Source organism: Haliotis asinina, chromosome 2, assembly GCF_037392515.1.
Source record: "Haliotis asinina isolate JCU_RB_2024 chromosome 2, JCU_Hal_asi_v2, whole genome shotgun sequence".
Taxonomy (NCBI): Eukaryota; Metazoa; Mollusca; class Gastropoda; order Lepetellida; family Haliotidae; genus Haliotis; species Haliotis asinina.
In genome coordinates, this window is record NC_090281.1 from 26,925,114 (window position 1) to 26,948,441 (window position 23,328).

Here is a 23,328-nt window from a genome sequence, read left to right on the forward strand (position 1 = left end):
GGATGGGGGATTTTATGTGTGCTTCAGGTGGAGTAAGTTTCACACATTTGAAAAAAATGATAATTTGGAGAATGTCCGTATGCTTCACATCATAATGCATATTTTGCACATGGGCCGCAGGCCATTTAAATCAGATATGGAGTTGTTTTATACAGTGTTCATAAATATCTTCGTTCCCTCTAACAAATCCTGCAGATTCACTGATGGTGCGAAGTCTACAACCCACCAGCACCTTATATGAAAGCAGTATAGCATAATGGGGCCTATGATATAAGTGCATTTAAGCTGCTTAAATAGAATAAGGGGGCCTGTAAAGAAAGAAATTTTATGTTTGTTAATAAATTCAATCCCAATTACATGGACCACTAAGTCTGAAATGTGTGTGTTATTTTATTTTATGCATCCTGTAAAATGTTTTGTGGGTCAGACAGACTTACTCTGTTACTTTGAAACACCATTTGCGAATGCTGTGCACATATACCCTAGCTGCCCATATGATCTGTCCAATATTTTAAGTAGTTACCCCTGAGAAGGTGATTGTTGTCACCAAATTAGTACACATGCTGTTGTTTTAGTCATGTGTTGTTTCAAGAATCAGTACACTGCTACAATAGCGTTTCTCTCTGAAGACAGACATGTGTTGACAGCACTCTCAAGATCAAACTCCTGTTAATGTTTGAGTCCCCTGTCAGTATGTATTGTTATCTGCCATCCATGTGAGTGTTGCCCTATCTTCTTATTAACTCCTTCATAGCTTATGAGCATAAATAGTGGGTCGAAGATAATTCCCTAGTTCCTGGTTTTTGGTGCAATATGAGATTTATCACCCAGTGAGTACAGCCATCAGTGTTGCTGCAGCAGAATGTTTTTGCCATTTTATACTATCTTTGGAGCTGATAACTCCTTGTACAACAGTGTGATAAGTTTTCCATGTCCATCTCATGGATCAGCACATAAACCTCTTGCACATGAACCTGAAAAAAGTTATGTTCTTGATCTGAAAGTGTAGCAGTCATGGTTTGGGCAGGCTTTATGAAGGTCTTCCGATGTTTTGCAGTAATTGCAAGGTTTGGTTGGTTGTATTGTTCATGGCTTCATTACAATATCTTTTGTTATATCACAATTAATGTTGCCTCCACTGTACTATGTAGACCTTTTTGCAGATGTTTGCATAAGAGAAGGGGCAGTTGGTTAGCCTTGTGATTTAAGCATTCACTTGTCAGGCTTAGGGCCTGGGTTTGATTCCCCACATGAATACAATGTTTGAAGCCCATTTCCAGTGTCCTCTACCATATTTTTCCTGGAATACAGCTAAAATTGCCATAAAGCACAACTCATGCACTCACTCGAGGTAGAGCGAGGTCACATTACTTTAGTCATGATTGACCCGTGAAGGTCCCAGGGTAGAATAGGACTTCTGCAACCCATGCTTGCCATAAAAGGCGACTATGCTTGTCGTAAGAGGCGACTAACAGAATCAGCTGGTCTGGCTTGCTGACTTGGTTGCCACATGTCATTGGTTCCCATTCGTGCAGGTCGATGCTCATGCTGTTGATCACTGGATTGTCCAATCCAGACTCGATTATTTACAGACCGCTGCCATATAGCTGGAATATTGCTGAGTGCGGCGTAAAACAAAACTTGCTCACTCATACACCGTAGTCATAAGCAATGTGCTCTGAGTGTAAGGGGTTGTATTGGATTGGTTGGTAGAGATGTATGACTGGGTTAGGTTTTCGAGTTATTGTATTCATGATCAGTGTCTCTTGCCGGTCTTGAGGAATCTCACAGGACTGAATGCTCAGGATATATGTCAAGTACTGTGGTGGCATGGGATGTTCATTATTAAATGATAATGATGTCTGTCACTGGGTTGTAGGATTCAGACTCTCAGGACCCTGTTGTGTAAGTGTTGCATGGCATGGTGTCGTCCGATAGATTACCTTGCCATGTCAGTTTGATTACAGAGGTTAACCTCGTGGGTCATGTGGACAAAGTGTCTAAATTTGGATCCATGGTTCGAATCCATGTTTTCCAGGGGAATGGCTGCTACTCAAGTATAGCAGAAAATTTGCTGGCTACATTATCAAACAGGCCAAGATATATTAAGAGCCTGCCATGTGATTCTGAAACATGATGTAATTCCATCAGTGATAATTTATCTTGAATAATGTTGCAGACTGAATCGGAGTGCGAAGGCTGCCAGTGATGCGGAATATCCTGCATACGGTGTGACGGGTCCCAACAAGGAGCGTCTGCCTTCACCTGGGGACCGCAAGCTGGCCCAGAGTGCACAGATGTATCACTACCAGCATCAGAAGCAGCAAATGATCGCCATGGAGAAGTGAGTACATTTTCATCCTTTGCCGACCTAATATTTGGGTCAGACCTGATTGCCATTGTACAAAGCGAACTCCCATACCTTAACTGAACCTTAAGATAGTTTTAGCACTAATGTTATTTTTACAGTGACACCCAGGTCCTTAGTGTCCCGTGCTGTTTGTTATAGCTGACTAATTAGTCCAGTTAGTTTGATGTTGTTGGAGTCAAGTATTTGGCTGAAAACAGGTACTTTGTGTCCAGTGTTTGTGTTGAAGGACCTGTTACATGAAAACAGGTCCCAAGTAACAGGTACTGAGTATCAAGTCCAAAGTATCTCAAAATGGTTACAGAGGTGTGTTGGGGTAGACTAGAGGTTACGTGTAAATGTTGCACCCCTGACTCAAATATAGGCCATTGTCCACTGGACTGATGTAACCATCAGATGTGTTAAGTGGATAAGGTGCTTTGGACTGTTCAAACCAGATTATAAACCAGTCTATATATTTTGTTAAGTCAGAGTTGTTTATGATATAACTGTCCCAGTCATGGGCATGTTAAATAATGCAAGGACTGCAAGGGCTGTTACATGAACAAGGTGGAAACCGAGCAGGTGGTTCATTATAACATAAGCCTATAATGAATTGCTGACTTAGGCTGGGGAATTTCAATTTTGCATGTGGGCATCTGTTAACAGTATTAAAGCGAGTAGACTCAGATGACCATTGATGAAGTACCAGAATCTGTACTTTACTGAAAAAGTGTAATCTCAAATATAACATATGTTACTCAGGAATACCATAGTCAACATATAAAATGACTCTCCATTATGACAATATACTTATCGGTTAGACTAGCAACATGCAACATCTCCATTTACTGGTTTGGTGGTGTAACCTAGTAGTTCAATGGTCTAGATTCAACTCCCCATGTGGTAAAGTGTGTGAAGCCCATTTGTGGTCTTCCCTGCCAGTAATATCGTTAAAAGGGGTGTAATATTTATTAATAAACTCAATCTCAACAAACCTTCAGCAATCAGTCTGCATCTTTTAGTTGTCTTTTGCTCTTTTACAATGGTTATTACTTTCTTTCTGGACTGAGTCAGTTTGTGTTTCATTATCATCTGTCTTAGCAGAGCAGCATGTAATTTATATGAAGACTCAGGCATAGAATTGTCTGGGATTTTGGTTTCATTTTGTACATTTATTAGATCAATGTTTATCTTTATTAGAAGACCCCCCATCAACCCCAGTTAAATTTTCAGTGATTTTGTGCTTGCTGTTCTCATGTCTGAGGCTGCGCATAAAGAAGCAGTTCTTGGCCACAGAAACTAATGGTCAGTGTCACAAGAAAAAGCTTACATAGGAGGGGGAGTTGTATTCAGTTTTGTCAATGAGCCTGATTGGTTCTCACATTTTTAACACTGTTTGTTGGGAGTATTCAACCGTGAATTTGTAGTGGGTTTTCATTTTGCAGAATTCATTTGGAAGATGCAAATGTATGTCATTTCCATTAGAAATAGTAATGGGATATAACATGATCAGAATGCAGTGAGAAGACATCAGTAACAGGGACTGCTAAGTGATGTTTCACAAATAGATTCATTGGGGTAAATAATTCATGTTAACAGCTGCCAGAAGTGGAAAGAAGAACTACATTAACAGATAATATCCATTAGTGGCATGTTGTTCAAGGCCTGTTGTAGGGTCACTTCTAAGTCTGTATGTCATTATTTATTTAGGTAATAAAACCATGTCCATATCGATGATTATATATTTGTATGTGTTTTGAATGGTAGATAAACCTATAAGCGACAACATGTAATATAAAATGAGAAAATAACCGAATATGTTAGCACAGTAAAAGACACATTCAACCTTACTGTAAAACACACATTTGTCATGCAACTTCACTGTAGCCATGGTAACACGTAGGTTGGCCATATTCATTGTGTCACTCATAGGTTGGCCTTATGCAACTTAACTGTATCTCCCAGATAACAAGGCTTCAAGTAATGTGCCTGCAAATGTGCCTCTTGGCTCTGATGATGTAATATACTGACCTTGTTTCTATGCCCTGTGGTGTAGATCCAGATTGCAGTGGGAATAGTGGATACCTTTGATGTGAGAGTGTCAGCTTGATCAACAGTATATTATTTCACACTGTTAGTCATGTGTTATCTGCTTTACATATCTTATGTCCCAGGTTTCAGATCTTACATAATCATGTGTTAATTAACTGGACTAACAGTGCATGGGTTTATCTTGTGAACAATGTTGGTACATTTGTTTTCATTAACAGCATGGTTGGTTTTGTTTGTCATCAAATTTACTTTTCAAAAACCACTACAAGCTCATTCCAAGTATTGAATTTATTATGATTGAATTTATCTTAACAGAAAAATATGTTCCTAAGATACTACTCATCCTTTAAATATGAAATTTGCAAATGCATTTTGCCGATTTTGAAAAAAAATGCAAAGCTACATGTTTTTCTTTTTGTAGGGGATTATGAACTTTCAATTTAGATAGGAAGTGTAAAAGTAAACAAACATTTCAAGGACAGACATCCTATGAACACATCACCATTTCCCTCTATTACCACCCCTTAACACAGGGCATGATATGCACGTGTACAAGGACGTGTGCATGGACTCCCATTCTTGATTTTGACGTTTTTTCAAGAAGGTCGAGAAATCACTTAGAACATTAATTTTGACACTCATCTTCCATCACACATTTGTTAGTAAAATGAAAATCATATAAATGCAAATTACATGCCATACACCAATCATCTTTCAAAAGCAACTACATTCTAAATAGCTATGGTTGTAAGGAAGTGCAAATGATGATGCACTCTCAAAACATTCAATAATATCATATCAACATTGATTGACTCCGATAAATCTCCTAAATATTTTTGATCGGAAGAGAAAACAACTGAAGATTCCTTACTTTTTTTTTAGAAGTATGTTTTGCGCATTAACAAACATAAGAGGAAAATTTGTTAAGTGACGCTAACCAATTGCTCACGATGATTGATTGGTTGTAATGAATGAATCAGTTTTAGAGATTTTAACCAATTCCCAGCAGGAATATATCTGAGAGCACTGTAAATATGAAAATTGTTGTCAGGTGGTCTTTATGTTCCAGTTTGTTGTTCATGATGTTAATCACTTGTTTGATACTGATCGATGATGAGAACCATGAATGAATGTTTACACTGCATTTTTGAATTGCATATTAACAAGATGTTTTCATATGTACATTTTTGTTGCTGCGTTTCACTATTTTGTTGTGTGTCTTATCACGTGTATCCTTCTCTTCAGAGCCAATGGTGAAATGAAGCATGATGCTTCAGATGAGGAGTCAGAGGAGGAGAATGAGGAGGGGGATTACACAGTGTATGAGTGCCCTGGACTCGCGCCGGTAGGTATCACTTAAAATTTGTACCATAAATCTTCAAGTAGATGTACTGTACTGCCCAACAAGGAAATGACTGCCATGAGTCAAAATCATCAAAATGAGCATGTTCTACATTCAGTGGTGAAGTCATACATATTGCATACATATTGCACTTTCCGTATCCGTAAAGCAAGAATGTTCTAACAAAATGGAACACTGCTTTGAATAGATGCGTGACAGATGTTCTGAAATATCGCCATAGGATTTTTAGTAATAACTTATCAGCACATGGTCAGCACAGTTTTAGATGGTAACAACTAAATCCTAAATAGTGAGTGATCCAGGAAGATGGATTTAATGGACTTTTTAACAGGGATGGTCATTTTCTGCAAATCCATGGAAATCCGCAGACTTATAGACAAATCAGTTGATCTTGGCGCGTCCTGTGGCACCCAGACCCCCAACTGATTTTCACCTGAAATCACTTTCACCTTTCGCCATCCCTGCTTCAAGCCTAATGCTTTACAGTCCATTTGGCTCAAAAGCAAACCCAAATACTCGAAACCTAATAAACGTAAAGTACTCAATGAAAATCTGATCACAATCAAAACATCAGACCAACTCTGTTGACTGTCCCTTTCTTATCACTCTCCCCCACCCCCACCCCTCATAACCAATAGTGAACTGTGTCAATATTTTAATGATTGTTTGTTAAATAACTTTCTTAATTTTAGGTCATAAATTCTGCAAAAGCCTATGATGTTTTGATTAGGATCACCGTTTCATTGAGTAGTATATGTTTCTTAGGCTTTAAGTTTGTTTGCAATTCAAAGGTCTGCTTTTGAGTCAAACTGACTGTACATCAAAACTGTGTATCTCCTATGTATGCCCCTTTCCTGTCAACCAGGAATATGGACATGGTGCTGACAAACCTAGAAACGTAATTACATTTGACATGAAGATTTTTAACTATTATGGACATTTCAAATAAGAAGGAATAGTTTTGTGATGTTGACTTTGGCTATTCTTTCATTCAGACAGGGGAGATGGAAGTTAAGAACCCCTTGTTCAGCGACGAGACGCCGGTCACGCCCAGTGCTGGTGACGCAGAAAAGGATGGGGAAAACTAGACCACTTTGTCTTAGCAAGTGCACTTTTGTCATGGCAACCATGATGTTACCCTTGTGATGTCATCTTCTGCCAAGTCAACTGCTCAACAGCAAGAGTAAAGTCTTCATGTTTTACCAACAGATTTGTGATGCCATCAAAACAGAAATCTTTCCACAGGCTCCATTTTTCTGAATTCTGATGTGTACTACAACATACGCAACCTGATCTTAGGAAGGTGCAATGTTTTCATTTGAACACTGGAGGACTGATTCAGCATTTAGTAATGGTTGCCATGACAACACTGCTTGATAATCTTTGTGCTGTCCTGAATATAGTTTTGTCCCTTCTTCCTGTACTATCAGATCGGATGTGATAATCCTTCTAGCATTATCAGTGCTACATGTCTCATTACCTTCTATCAACATCAGTTTTGCATGGAAATACAAGAAATAATGAAATCTTTCTGAATTAGTGTGTTGTGGCTGAGGTAATAAATTGGTATAAAACATGGTGTTAAAATTGTGTTCCCCTTGTACACAGCTGCAAGATTCTGTACATGTATATTGTGTTTGGTTGTGATCTGTCCATCTTGTTTAGTAATTAACTGCTAAGTATAGTGTTTGTGGGATCTGGGATGATGTCGCCCTATGGGTTGTAGGCTCAGCATCGTATAACTTGGACATGGGTTGGTACTTCTTCTCTGCATAGCAAATCTGCATATCTCTGGCATGAAACAAAAACGTGGAGAGAAAGAGAAAGAAAAAATAATGGTTCCGACATCGAATTATGTTCATATGCTTTTGGGGGGGGAATTCTGGTACCGAAAACCTTCTGTATACCCAATTTTTTTTTGCCCAAATTTACTATGCAGAAAAGTTCGATTTGGTTTAATACAATCAAAACTAGACTTGTAACATATTGGCACCAGCTTGGGTTGAGGGATATTCAGTCGACAGAGGGAAACCATGGCCAGAGTTTTCGTCAACCTAACCTCCTACACTGGCTTTGAATTTCAGTTACATTTGAAAAACGTAAATACAACTATCACAGAAAAGGTGATTCTTTAAAATAGAATTTTAAGGACCTAGTTCTATATGTAATGGTTGTGAAATGGTGATGAAAGAAAGCGTCGATCCTTAACTGATTTTGAGGAGTGTAGATGCAGGATGTTAAGTTGATCATCACACTGTGGCTGTACTTCCTAGTCAAGTCTTTCCTAGTCATGTACAGCAAGCTCTGGTCTGTGGCCTTCCCTCAATATACCATGGTTCTTGTAATAGTAATGGCTGCTCTTACCTATATCTGGCATCGTTTGTCATACACTACAATCATTGTTGCTGCATTGTCAATAAGTGTATCTTTTTCTCTTCGTACTGAGTTGTTCACAGATATTCATGTCAACTTCAATGCAAAAATAGAAATAAAATGACAACATATTCACATGGCAACTGTGAATATCCGACCGATAATGACATTCCATTGTTAAGCATTTTAAATCATTGACATATTTTTAGTGGAAAATTATTGAAACTATTAGGCCATTTCAGTATGTTAATATGTGATTTTATCCATAAATATATTTTTTCAATGAAATATAATTCTGGTTTTTCTATCCAGAGTGTCATTTACATGACATTTTTGCTGACTCAGCTCTTTTATTTATTTCCTCTTTTATCGTTTTAGTTTTATTGCAATATCTTTTCTTTTTACTCAACATCTGTGCAACATTCCATATATACAGTCTGAAATACTGTCAGAACTTTTTCAAGCTGACTAGATAGAATCTCTGGTTCATTTTACGAATTCTTTGTTAAGTATTGTGCTTGGGAATTATTTATATTTTTCTAAAACTTTCCCATTTTAATACCTGAATAACTTCAAAAAAAAAATAACGCTCACATTAGCCATTGAGAAAGACATGGCTGTGACCCATGCTTTATTGTAAAAATCCTTTTTTCCACTCTATCAAAAGGTGATGGTCATTTTGTCTGCCTTTCCCCCTGGGTGAAGAGGAAAGTTAATTAATATCATGTGTTAAATTGTTAAAAAAAAAAGCCTTAATTCCTAAATTCTTGTTTCTGTAGACATCTTTTCCAAAGCAGTGCAATAAACTGAAATCGTTGATCAGGTAGTTGATTGCTCTTAACATTGATCTCTGATATTTCGTCAGTACATGATTGTGGAGATGAGGTTTATTTATTGGTTGTCATAGTTACCGTTGTGGCGCATGTGTCACAGCAACATTGTGTTAGTAGTCTGTATAAAGCTTTGTTTCATATTGCCATCACAAGAAACTGTATATTTGGGTCTGCAGATGAATACAAACTGTTAATCTGTTCCGTTAAGCATACCCATATGGAATGACTTGTTTGGAAATCTCAACTTTTGTTTTAAAAAATGGTGCCGTGTAATGTAACAGATTAATTATTATTTCTGTTGTAATGGCACTTTTAGATGATTCACATAATCTCTAATTGTCACCATTTTTGGTCATTCCATCCTGGTAAAGAGACAATTTGCTGTGTTAGCAACATTCACAATACTGATAGTCCTGCAGATCAGTGAAGGTCACAAAGTCCTTGTGGGTATTTACAGCAAAATGCTTAAGGATGAAGCAAGCTAGTAACTTGGGTTGTTTTGCTGATGGATACACCGCAATCCTGTACATTTGTTGAAGTTATAAAGTGTAAAGTGTGTGATTTTAGGCTTGTGAAAGCCGTGATAGAGAAAGACTCCCAGGAGGGAGTGGGCCTGTTAAAATGTTGATGGTCACCACTGTTTCTTTGCATTTCTCTCTTCTTTGTCAGCAATATGGAATAAAACTTGTTGAGAAAAAATGTGTTTTTGTTTGATATGAGGGGATTTGATAATAATGAGAATATGTATAACATTCATTTTCCGGGCAAGATATCCTACTCAAAGTGCGTAATCTCAATATTATGATCCCAGATAACCCCAGCTGCATCTAAGCACTAGAAGGTTAATAGTCTCACATTTTATTTCACCTAGTACCCATTTTCTGCATGAACAGAGGCAATTCTGAACAAACAGACTTGCCTAAGGTGAGACCACATGTATGAAACGTGGTTTGTTGTGCAGCAGAACTGAAGTCTGTGGCATCACAGGATGTTGTAATAGAATGTCTCAACCAGGATGGCCTTCATGATATTTTTGTTCTCATCACTTTTCACTCAACCCAGTGACTGATATTATGAGCAAGGATCCACACCATATTGACACACAAACAAGTAAATCACAGAACAAGGGAACCCAATCCAAGTAGTGACCATTATTCGTGCCTATTTTAGTCCGGTGTCACCCATCTACCACGATTGTCACTGCAAAGAAAACCCGAAATGTAAGGAGCTGGGAAAAAAGTAACAAAAGATCACCATCTGGCACCCTGCTGTGATCATTTGCTGAAATTTCCAAAGTCTTTTTTAGTTTTTACATGTTAGTACAAGATCAAAGTGGATCCCTACGTTGCTTTCAAGATGTCTGCAGTTTGTGCAGTAGTCTAAAAAACTACTGAGATTCCATGCTGCAGTTTCGCATTGACACCTTATCCAGATACAGTTTTCTGATTCAGAGCTGACTAGTTCTAGCTTTATACCCTAATACCAAGAAGTAAGTTCTTTTAATGTCTTTTGGTTTGATGATGCTGAGGCAGATGCTTTGTCAACTACGCACTGTGAACAGATATTGGCAGATGATGTTAATAATACTCAGAATTTCAGAGGTCATAACAAGACCACAATAACCTGAATGATCCAGTGACCATTGGGTCAGCCTTAATGCATGCAATGTCATGAAGTCGACAACCATCAGGTTTAGCGTTTACGCATACATTGTCATACAAGTCCACAACCATTGGATCAGCATTACAACACACATTGTCATACCAGTCCACAACCATTGGGTCAGCATTAGGACATACATTGTCATACAAGTCAACAACCACTGGGTCGGCATTAACACATACATTGTTATACAAGTCCACAACCATTGGGTCAGCATTAACACATACATCGTTATACAAGTCAACAACCACTGGGTCAGCATTAGGACATACATCGTTATACAAGTCAACAACCATTGGGTCAGCATTAACACATACATCGTTATACAAGTCCACAACCATTGGGTCAGCATTAACACATATATTGATTGTCATACAAGTCCACAACCATTGGGTCAGCATTAACACATACATCGTCATACAAGTCAACAACCATTGGGTCAGCATTAGGCCATACATTGTCATACAAGTCAACAACCATTGGGTCAGCATTAACACATACATCGTCATACAAGTCAACAACCATTGGGTCATCATTAACACATACATCGTTATACAAGTCAACAACCATTGGGTCAGCATTAACACATACATCGTCATACAAGTCAACAACCATTGGGTCCACAGTCAACAACCATTGGGTCCATGGGTTTGCAGTTGCACATAAATGTGACATGAAGTGAAACAAAATACATAGTATTCATTCTCAGTCAACTACACTTAAGTGAGTATGCTTGAGTAGACGCAATTTGATTTTGTTAATGCAGACAGAATTTATAATTATTGGTAACTTCCAGCTTACTTGTGGGGTTGGCTGTGATTAGGACCCCATTGGCAACTTATCTACGAAACGTACCATTTCGGTGCTAATTTTAAGGATCAAGTTAGAGAGTTGGCTTATCTATGAGATCGGCTTATATACACTAATATGCAGTGTTTGCAATATAACCACCAATTTTGGGATCAGAATAGCTCCACATTCATATATAGCTCTACTATTCGATGTATGTCCCAACAGCTACATACCCATAACCAAGGCCAAAATTAACTCATACTTACACCCATCTTACACACTTGGTCAAAATTAACTCATACTTACACTCATCTTACACACGTGGTCAAAATTAACTCATACTTACACCCATCTTACACACTTGGCCATAATTAACTCATACTTACACCCATCTTACACACTTGGTCAAAATTAACTCATACTTACACCCATCTTACACACTTGGTCAAAATTAACTCATACTTACACCCATCTTACACGCTTGGTCAAAATTAACTCATACTTACACCCATCTTACACGCTTGGTCAAAATTAACTCATACTTACACCCATCTTACACACTTGGCCAAAATTAACTCATACTTACACCCATCTTACACACTTGGTCAAAATTAACTCATACTTACACCCATCTTACACACTTGGCCAAAATTAACTCATACTTACACCCATCTTACACACTTGGTCAAAATTAACTCATACTTACACCCATTTTACACACTTGGCCAAAATTAACTCATACTTACACCCATCTTACACGCTTGGTCAAAATTAACTCATACTTACACCCATCTTACACACTTGGCCATAATTAACTCATACTTACACCCATCTTACACACTTGGCCATAATTAACTCATACTTACACCCATCTTACACACTTGGTCAAAATTAACTCATACTTACACCCATCTTACACACTTGGCCAAAATTAACTCATACTTACACCCATCTTACACACTTGGCCAAAATTAACCCACTTTTACACCCATCTTACACACTTGCCATCAAGCGGACAACAAACATAGTGCCTCCATAACCATAAGTCTCTCTCCCTCTGTGAAAGGCATCTGCAATGGCAGAGTTATCACAACAGTTCACAAGTCCGTCCCAAACTACTGAGATGTCTGTAAGTCAGCGAATACATTTAAGCAGTGTCCATCAGCAGTCACATAGAATTTCACCATAGTAATTGACTAAATTAAGTTAGTGGCATTTCACAGGGCTAGAGCTGTTCAGTTGAACCCAGTGACGTACTTAACACTTGTCATTGATCTGCAGACTGTGTTCAATCTTCCACTTTCACCCTAGTGCTCCAACTTACCAATCACTTGATGTCTGAAGTTCTGAACACAGTGGCACTGACTCAGTATTATGCTAGGTGCTAACTGCATCATCTACACTTACAAGGTAGCACCTAGACTTGCACAAGTCATAGAAAAAACGTACATTCTTAACAAAGACATAAAGAACAGACCGGCGTTCATAGACTCTCCACTTATGTAGACTTGCCTCCTCAAAGTGAGTGAGTGAGTGAGTGAGTGAGTGAGTGAGTGAGTGAGTGAGTGAGTGAGTGAGTGAGGATTTACCCCGCTTTTTTCAATATTCCGGCAATGTCACAGCGAGGACACCAGAAATGGGCTTCACACTTTGTACCCATATGGGGAATCGAACATAGTTCTTTGGAATGCTGAACGAAAGCTTTAAACATTACACCACTGCCCCGAATTACTGTGTATCCATGGGCATAGCATTCAATGACCTGTAAAGGTCCCGGGTTAAAATAGGCCTTTAGCAACCCATGCTTGCTATAAAAGGCTACTAAGCTTGTCGTAAGAGGTAGGTGATCGGGTGGTCAGGCTCGCTGACTTGGTTGAAGTGTGATGTACAGACTGTCGTCATATAGCTGGAATATTGCCCAGTGTGGAAAAAATAATCAACCACTCACTCACTTAGTCTTCAGTACATCCTTGGAGCAATGCGAGGTAGCACAAGACATAGCCCCCACTTAACACCAGATACTAGGGATGTTACGATACATTGACATACTCGGTTCATCGAACCGTAGCCCTTCATGAATGCAATTCGTTATTCGTGGTCACTAGAACCGAATATGAATTATTATTTACACTTGTTTATTTGAGCAAGTGGTACTTGAGCCCTTATTAAAGTAAGATATGCAAGAATGGAATATGTACTAGCACTGCAGTAGTGCACGTCATGTTAGTTTGCAATGGCTGAGCATGGTACTGTGGACTACCACTACTGTGTATGACTATTAGTGTATTACATACCAAACTTTAGCGTCATGTCAGGTCACTAGTTAGTACTACGACAACTCAACAGTCAACATGGGGGTTCCGTATTGTGCATCAATTTCTTAACTACAATACTGTATTAGTGGGAATAGTGGGAATAGTGGGAATAATTATTCGTATCTGTTACCCAATATCCGTGATAGATATCATATTCACCACAAAGTGTATTCCTTGCAGCCCTACCAGATACACTGTACGTGTTACACTTGTAAAGAGCATCACATAAGCAACGTCATTATCAAGTGTCACACAGACAGTATCAAGTGTCACACAGACAGTAAGGGATAAAGTGATAGAAAATGTTTCATTTTCAACTTCCAAGAGTACAGTTCAGTTACGATAGTTTGTGTTCAGGTGTGTGTGTTGGGTAGCGTTTTTCATCACCATCTTGCAGAAAAACATCCAGTGAGTCATAAATGTGTGCCTAATGAATAATCATGTCTTCAATACACTGTATATCGCTGTATCTGAGTCGATTTCTTCTACCGATCATTAGTTTAGAAAGGGTCTGGCCTTATGCATGCGGTAGAAGACCTCATATTTCTTTAACATTAATACATTAATTGGTGTCCAGCAGCTTCTGGTGTTTGACGAAAAGGCTCTCTCTCTATATATACGGCTGCTGGACACCAATATATATATATATATATATATATATATATATATATATATATATATATATAGAGAGAGAGAGAGAGAGAGAGAGAGAGATTTAACATTTCCTAAGGAATGGAATAAATTGCCACATTCTCCCTTAATTTCTCTTCATCACACACACACACACACACACACACACACACACACACACACACACACACACACACACACATATATATGTGTGTGTATATATATATATATATATGTATGTATGTGTGTGTATATATATATATATATATATATATATATATATATATATATAGAGAGAGAGAGAGAGAGAGAGAGAGAGAGAGAGAGACACACACACACAGAGATGAAACATTTAACATTTCCTAAGGAATGGAATAAATTGCCACATTCTCCCTTAATTTCTCTCCATCATCTGTTTCCTCCTTGGCTTCATTATCTGCATTTTATCAATCTTGTAAATCCAATATCCCCTACTTCTTTTGCATGGTATAAGTGTTCCAAGTACCTTTTATGACATTAATGTAATGTGTCTACAAATCAGATGAATGTCAGACCGAATTGATAATCTCTAAAGTTCATCTGAAGCTGAACGACAAGCACTTTTAGTCCAAACTGACAGTGTCTAATATGATAATAACAACAACAATAATAAGGGCATTTTTACAGCACTGGCTTCCACCACAAAAGGGCGATCCTCAAATCACAGACAAGTCACAATTCATGTGTACAAGAAAACACAAGGATTTACGAATCATAGCATTAAAAGTGGTATGTTTTGAGTCTGTTTTGAAAATGTGACTGAGAAAGTATGGTTTCAGATCAAGAGGCAGAGAGTTCCAAAGGGTGGTACCTGGACATAGGACGTGCCAAATTTGAGTTTTCCATATAGTCATATAATTTGGTATATAAACTTGTGAACGAATGGCAAATTCACACATTTTTAAAATTGAAGTTAAAATGAGTGTTCCTAAACTGTTAAACATGCCATCATACTGTTTGACACTCATTGGTACACATTCGTGTTTGACTGCCAGCATACCAAAGTGACCCTTAAATAATGTTCTTGGGTATACATCAATACAACTGCATTCATGTAGGATTTCATGTATGTAACTGCAGATGACAGATTCACAGTCTACTACACTCAGCTGAACATGTGATGCCTCATGCATCTGCAGTCAGCCCAGTCAGTATCAGAGAATCATTTCAACATAGATGTATCTGGGACTGGATGTGTCTCACTTAACATGACTGGTTTCATTGGAACACACATGGTTTACTGTGAGCAATACATGAAATCAGTGACGCTGACAGTTATCTTGCTAGAATTGGTACATATTTCAGACAGGTTTGTTTTGTTTCGTTTGTTGTTTAATGTACTTGGCAATATTTCATAAGTCTCTAAATAATCAAGTCTGGATTGGAGGAATCAAGTGATTGTCATCAATCTATGCAACTGGGAAACAACATGCATCAACCAAATTGGCAAGTTTGCTACCTGATCCTGTTAGTTGCCTCTTAAGACAAGCATGAATTGCTAAAGACCAATTCTAACCTGGGTTTAGATTTTCGAAGCTCTCTTGGCATTAGTATGTATGTTAATGGTAAGGTATGGCACTTACGACTATCTTTGTGCTAAGAGAGTTTTGAAAATATGGGCCATGGATCTTCATAGGCCCATTCCTGATAGGAATAACCATATAACAGTAAAATCTCTATTATCCCGGATCAGGGCCCTCTTCCATGGATCAATCACTGCATCTGGTCAGTGCAACTGTTTTAAAGTTGACCTCTTGGCAAAAAAACGGTGCGACACAACGTGATCCTCAATCCTGTCTCCCCCCTGTCGGGAATCTTTGATCAGAACATGTCCCCAATACTTAACGCTTGTTTTCCCTACATGGATCCATAGTCACAACAGGTCTAGCAGCCCCACGTTCATGTAGTGACCCTTAATCAGAACAGATCCAGAGTACCTCTTGCGTGTCTTCCTGGCCTATATGGATCCAAGGTTACTATAGGTCTAGCAAACCCATGTTCATGTATGACTGTTACTGAGAATAGATCCAGAGTACCTCTTGCATTTCTCCCTGTATGGATCCAGGGACACATTAGGTCTAGTAAACCCATGTTCATCTACCTATATTGATCTTTTATCAGAACAGATCAAGAGCACCTCTTGCGTGTCTTCCCATATGGATTCAGGTCCAAAACTATCTGTCACTAGCCTGCATGTGTCATCACGTGTGATGTGCTCGTGGACAACCAGTACTGTCTGGCCCCTGAGTCATGATCAGTTATTGACACACTGCTATGAAATACCTGGTATATTGCTGACTGTAGCATAAACAACAAGCACACCAACGAACCTCACTTGCCCGAGCAGGTCACGCCTGTTGCAAGAAAACAGACAAATGTTCCCGTACCGAGTCTGGTTCTTCATGAGTGAGTGAGTTTAGTTTCAGGTTGTTCTCAGCAATATTTCAGCTGTATGGCACCGGCCTGTAAATAATAGTCTAGACCAGACAATCCAGTGATCAAAAGACTGAGCATCAATCTGCGCAACTGGGAACCAATGACATGTGTCAACCAAGTCAGGGATCCTGTTAGTCGCCTCTTACAAGAAGCTTTGTCGCCTTTCATGGCCAGCATGGGTTGCTGCAGGTCTATTCTATTCGTGTGTCAGCAATGAAGACATTATGACGGAGTTTAGTTTTATGTTGCACTCAGCATCATTCCAGTGTATATAATTGAGTTTTGACCACAGAATCCGTCGAGCAACAGCATGAGCTTAGATCAAGGTATTATGAATACGATGACATGTGTCAACCAAGTCAGTGAGCCTGACCACCCAATCCTACCAGGTGCCTCTAACGACGGGCATGAGTTACTGAAGATCATTTCTAACCTAAATCCTTATGGGGAGAAGATATGAGAGAAGGAAAGACTAATGTTTACGTATGATTAACATCTGTATTGTAAACTAGCAAGGTTCCTTATACCGTTTTCAAGTATGCCAAAAAGCTATTGTTAAACAGAGAAGTTGGTCGTCCATAGCAACTTGTAATTCCTGTTACTTGTAACCTCTAAAATGCCTAACTGTTCATTATGAGAGATGAGTCTTCTTTAACAACATAATTAATGAATATTATTGCTGAAATTCCTACTTCTGTGCACAAGAATGTTTACAGAAGAAAGGTGGATTTGACCAAGAAATGACAAACCTTACAAGCTTGACCGGCAATCACCAGAAAACAACTACTATCACTATTATTTTATTATTTCATTTTACTTCTTTTATATTATTCATCTTTAGCCCCTATCACAGTGTGAATACTTTCTTTTAATTTTAAAATTGTGGATTGACAGGTCTGAGCAGATTATGTACACAGATAACACAAGTATATGACCTATTTCTAATGTTCACCTACAAAGGGTATCTTGTAGATGAACTTCATTTTTTCTGTCATGACTGGACAATTAATTGACAAAACGTGCCAATGGGATAAACCTGATTACATCAGACTCCGACAATTGAGTGAGTTTAGTTTCACACCACTTTCAGCAATATTCCAGCAATATCATGACAGGGCCAGAAATGGGCTTCGATTCCCATATGGGGAATCAAGCCTTGGTCTTCAATGTGACTAGTGAATGCTTTAACCACATGGCTACCCCAGTGCCCCCAAAAATTTGAAATCAACAGAGCAAGTTATGATGTCATAATGATGCTCTGATGTTGCCAGTGAAAATTAACAGTCGCTTACAGATGAATTCTGCTTGATGTTGTAACTGAATGAGTTAAGTTTTATGCCTTTTAGCACTATTCAAGCAATATTACACCAAGGAACACCAGATATACCCATGTAGGGAATAGAATCGGGGTCTTTGGCATGATGACCAAACACTCTAACCACTCGGCTACCCTACCACCTGGGAAGTTGTGACTGAAAGTACATAGTCTGATCCTGATATAATACAGGGAGCATCACATCATCATCCTTTAGCAAAGGCATATCATTTGTTTCAGAATTTCTGCTGTTAAAATTCCTAAGTTAAAAATGTACCTGTCTTGAAAAAGAAACGAGTTCTGTTTCACTTTGTTTCTATCTGTGCCTTCTTTGTCACATACTGTTTGTTTGTTATTTAGCGCCACACTCCACAATATTCCAGTTAAATGGTTGCAGTCAGTAAACAATCAAGTCAGGAACAGACAATCCAGTGATAAACAGCACAAGCATCGATCTACCCAACTGGGATAGGAAACCATGAGTCAACCAAGTCTTACCACCCAATACTGTTAGTCACTTCTTACGACAACTGAAGATCAAACTAACCCGGATCTTCATGGAAAGGAAAGAGAGGTTACATATATATAGTCTGCTATCACAAACAAAACAATAACTGCTGAGAATTTCATCCATTTATTTTTACACAATTTATACAAATGCTGAGTGATATTTATTTTCATAAACATATATACATTTTACACCTTCAAATCAGTTGGTAAACTGACTCATCTGCAATTTATTCAGCATATCATGATATGCCTATCTGTCAGATGTTAAATGAAGGACAAGACTTACACAAGTTACCACTTAGTTTAACTTGCATAATTGACCCTTCGGCATGTGCTATGCAGGGGAACATACAGAATCGCCAACACAAAATATGGAATGCATTGTGGAATTGGATTCCACTGTTCTTCTTGATCTTGCAAAGTGTCTTGTATTTCTTCATAGAGCCAGAGTTTGGAATGGGAAACAAAGACAAAGGGAGGCACATATGCATGACCAGGATCAAACACTTTACACTTCCTGTAACAGTTAGGACCATAATAACATTTAGAATTTTCTTTTCAGTAGTTGAAGGAATTATCACTCCTAAACTTTAACAGACTTAAACCAGTCATTAATGAACCTGATTTGATGCCAAATACTTAACACTGAATTAACTATTATGTTTTAAAATGAACCTACAAAAGTTGTCCAGAAACCACTTTGTGGTAATAAAGTCACAAGAGCTAGAAGCTGCAGAATTGTTTAATACTGCACACTGAACACATGAAGATAAAACATATATTTCACTATTCATAAATAATAACAATATCAGTGTCATTCAACACTTCATGCAAAAATATCCATCATAAATTATGTGTTTCTAACAGCTCTCATGATTTTATTCCCTCAACAGAAATGCAATAATCACATTGGAATTGACATGGCTGGGGCCATTACACAAACTGGAGCTGTGCATTGTTCATAAATTATCAAACATCGCTTTGCCACAACAAGATATTTCAGTTTGGTGGCACAGGAGTAACCGGATCAAGCATGGACTTTCTCCGAGCTGTTTCCTTGGAAACATTGTTGTGTAACTTGTTGAGTCTCTCCTGGAAACAGAAAATATAATATGAGACTAAGCAGGATCTGTATGAAGTAAGTCAGAGGATAGAGTTACCTGCCCCTAAAGGCGACTGCAATACAAGGACAGCAAAGTCATGGAAAAGTCCATGAGTATTTAAAATAAAAAATTCCATTAATAATAGAAAAATATCTCTCTGACCAATTTTCTGATGAGGTAAACGTATTTCCAGTGAAATGTTTTGTTTCTGTTAAGACAGAAGGCAATCATGTCATTCCTTGTCTAAATGGGATTGAACATGCCTCAAACCCCACAACAAATTTACATGGCCAATTCTAAGATTATCCCAACAATATCCCAGCTGTATGAAGTCAGTCTGTAAATAATTGTGTCTGAACAGACAATCCAGTAGTCAACAGCATGAACACAGATCTAGGCAACTGGGATATGATGACATGTATCAGTGAGTCACCCAATCCCATTAGTCGCCTCTTACAAGAAGCAAGGGTTACTGAGGACCAAGTCTAACCCCGACCTTCACATGTCTAACCTTCCGTAATGTGATTATAAATCCCCAAACCATCTGAAACCTCAAAACTGAACACACAATAAATAATAAATTGCTTGTACCTGGACATTTTGCAGGATGTTGTTGACAAGTGTCACTCTGCGCCGAGAGGTGTTCAGTTTCTTCACATAGGGTTCAAGGTCAACTGGATTCTGCTCACATTCTGTTATCTTCCTAAGTTCTTTGAAACACAAACATCACAAGGATAACCAGTATCGTGATAAGATACATAAAACATCATATGAACAAAACATGCATGAAGTGTGTCATATTTGCATCAGAAATGCACTGAGAGGAATGTATCCATGTCACCAGTCTAATAAGCTACATATAAACAGAAGCATATGACAAATAACCTACGCAATACATACACGACACAAACTTGAAAAAGCCCTGGATATTCAGAGATATGGTAACAATAAACTTTCAGAGTAGCATGTTTGTTTGATTGTTATTTAACAAATAACACTACAAAGTTTCAGCTATACAATGGCAGTCTGTAAATAATCAAGTCTGGAACAGACAAACCAGTGATTGATATCAAAAGCACAGATATTCACGTTTGGGACATGATGACACGTGTCAACCAAGAAAGCGAGCATGGCCACCTGATCCCATTAGTTGCCTCTTATGATAATCATTTTTGCCCCTTATGACAATCATTGTCACCTCTTATGACAATTATTGTCGCCTCTTACGACAAGCATGGGTTCTGAAGATCAATTTTAGCGCAGATCTTCAAGGGTTACTGTGTACCATCATTATGATCACGGGCCTTCAGTCTTTTGGGATAAGCTGACAACTAGTTACCCCAACTAAGCCTAGCTCTTGGACCCCTTCCCAATACTGCCAATATAGATGCCTTTTAACAATTCTGAAGGTAATGCCCCCTTTTTAAGATCCACAGACTTAGTTGCAAGTTATGGTTATCAAAATAATTCAGTATAATCTGACATATATCTGAACATTCTATGTTGATAAAGTTTAATATAACCCAAGATTAAAAGCATGGTAAATAATCATGGTCCTATGGTAGAGAGCTGGCTTGTTAGATCATCTTGTAAGCCCTCAAGACAGTTGACAACATGAAATCGATCCCATGTGTGGAGCTAACTGTAGTCAAAAGTAAAGATCAGTAGTCCAGTATTGGAGCAGTCATCCAGTTCCCATACTGACCTTCTGCAAGACAGTCTATCTGTTGCCTCAGTTCCACTTGACCATCTCTGCAACACACATACATGTAGTAGTTCCATCACATCCCTGACACATCACTGTATGTACAGTATAGGTAAATGAGCACTTAATCTATTACAACACCAATGGTCCTATGATAGAGTGTTGGCTAAATAGACAAAGTTACAACCGGTGTGTTTGATCCATGTGGTGCAGGGATTGGGAAAGGCAGGGGTCATTGGCCATTTTGCACATTAGAATGAAAAATGGCCAATTACAAATTTGAAGTTTACTATTGATACAATGACTCATTCTAAATACAGAAAATGGCTAATAATCCTGAAAAAGGTCCATTGTCAAAGTTCTCTTTCCCAATCCCTGGTGGTGTTAACAGAATTTGAGAAATGTGTGCAGGGTAAACTGCATTACTCTCACAATATGACTAAGTAAGTCCCTTTGTCATGTTTAGTACACCACGTATAACTCAAAATGGAGATTCCTACTGTCTGCACATGACCCCTATCTCGTTACTGACGTTAGGATGGGACGGTCTGTCAGGCGGCCAGCCATTATCATAATAAGTCGATCTGAAGATACTGTTTTCAAATACTGACCACATAGTTAATGTACAACATTTTTTTAATTGTTAAATTTCAATTCAGTTCACAACAGCCCTTTCTTCAGCTCTCTCGTCCACTGTGTCAGTGATGAGAGTGGGAGGGGCAAACGTCAATCATTATACCGTGTATATCTCAGTGCCTGCACTTACCTGACACATGACACCCTCTCATCAATCTCCTCAACTGCAGGTTTCAGAAGATCAACCAGTCCGTTTGCGATAGCGTCCCGCGTCCGTGTATCTAATGGTTTGTCACTCGATGGTGAAGTAATAGGGGACTGAACTTCCGCCATTGTGATGTTGTATAAGGGGACGTAACTCTAATTCATTACTTTGTTTCAGGAATTTCTAGACTCCCATTCCTTCAATAAGATTTTACATGTTCAAATCATAAAACTGGCTATCATTTTGAATACTGTACGTGTTATGGCAGTTTTGGTTCAAAGTGCTGGAGCAAGTAATAAACACACGATTTATATGTGCTTCCAAAAAGAAATGAAAAAAAAACTGTTATGACAAGTTTATGAATGTTGAAAAATGTCTACGGCATATCAGGATTGTGTTTTTGTTGCTTAACACTTGTCTAACAATACCCCAGTCCTCAGCATATAAACTTCACTCAAAATCAGACCTATCAGATCACATCAAAGGCAAGGCCAACCACAGTATCCAGTGGGACACAACCCAAACCATCCTCAAAAACTTAAGACCAAGAGGCCATCTACATGAACTAAAGCCATCAATCACTGATATCCCCTGCTTATGTATACTCTTTTGTATCTACACTTTTATCACAGCACATGTGTTGTTATTGTGTCTGACTTCCTAATTCCATCAATTAACCATGACCGACACTGTTACATACCCCCACATAATACCAACTCATTAAAGATCCTCATCAATGATAATCCCCAGCTTATGTGCATACCCTCATCACTGAGTCCTGTCAATAACTGAGTGTAGATGTCACAATCCAGTGGTTGATATCATATGTATCAATCCACATCACAGGGGCAGAATGACATACAACAAACCACCCAAGCATTAAGTGCCATCCGGTATAGGTTAGTGGGATTCATTTTAAACCAAGACACCTTATCTCAGGCTGGTAGTAGTAAACGGATTGTTCAGTGTTAGTCACAAATTGTTGTTTTGAACAGAGCTAGCTTATCACTTGACATCTTTGTGTTTGGTGCATATTTGATCAGAGGTCAGGACACTATACTCTCATGTA

The 23,328-nt window shown here is 38.4% G+C and overlaps 2 protein-coding genes across 2 annotated transcripts in view; one reads left to right on the forward strand and one right to left on the reverse strand.

The window, feature by feature from the left end:
• LOC137273505 (neural proliferation differentiation and control protein 1-like) overlaps nt 1-8,259 on the forward strand; it is a 59,745-nt gene extending 51,486 nt beyond the window's left edge. Inside the window, exons 5-7 of the mRNA XM_067806223.1 lie at nt 2,180-2,344; nt 5,648-5,747; nt 6,761-8,259. Of these exons, the coding sequence (XP_067662324.1) occupies nt 2,180-2,344; nt 5,648-5,747; nt 6,761-6,853 (358 nt within the window). The 3' untranslated portion in view covers nt 6,854-8,259. The remainder of the gene's footprint in view (nt 1-2,179; nt 2,345-5,647; nt 5,748-6,760) is intronic.
• Nucleotides 8,260-18,778: 10,519 nt separating this feature from the next.
• LOC137273495 (SNARE-associated protein Snapin-like) lies at nt 18,779-22,410 on the reverse strand. The gene is made up of 4 exons (XM_067806209.1): nt 22,245-22,410; nt 21,479-21,525; nt 20,365-20,483; nt 18,779-19,762 (listed from the first exon to the last, which is right to left on the reverse strand). The coding sequence occupies exons 1-4, from the start codon at nt 22,385-22,387 to the stop codon at nt 19,670-19,672; spliced, it is 402 nt and encodes a 133-aa protein (XP_067662310.1). The 5' UTR covers nt 22,388-22,410; the 3' UTR covers nt 18,779-19,669.
• Nucleotides 22,411-23,328: the final 918 nt, after the last annotated feature.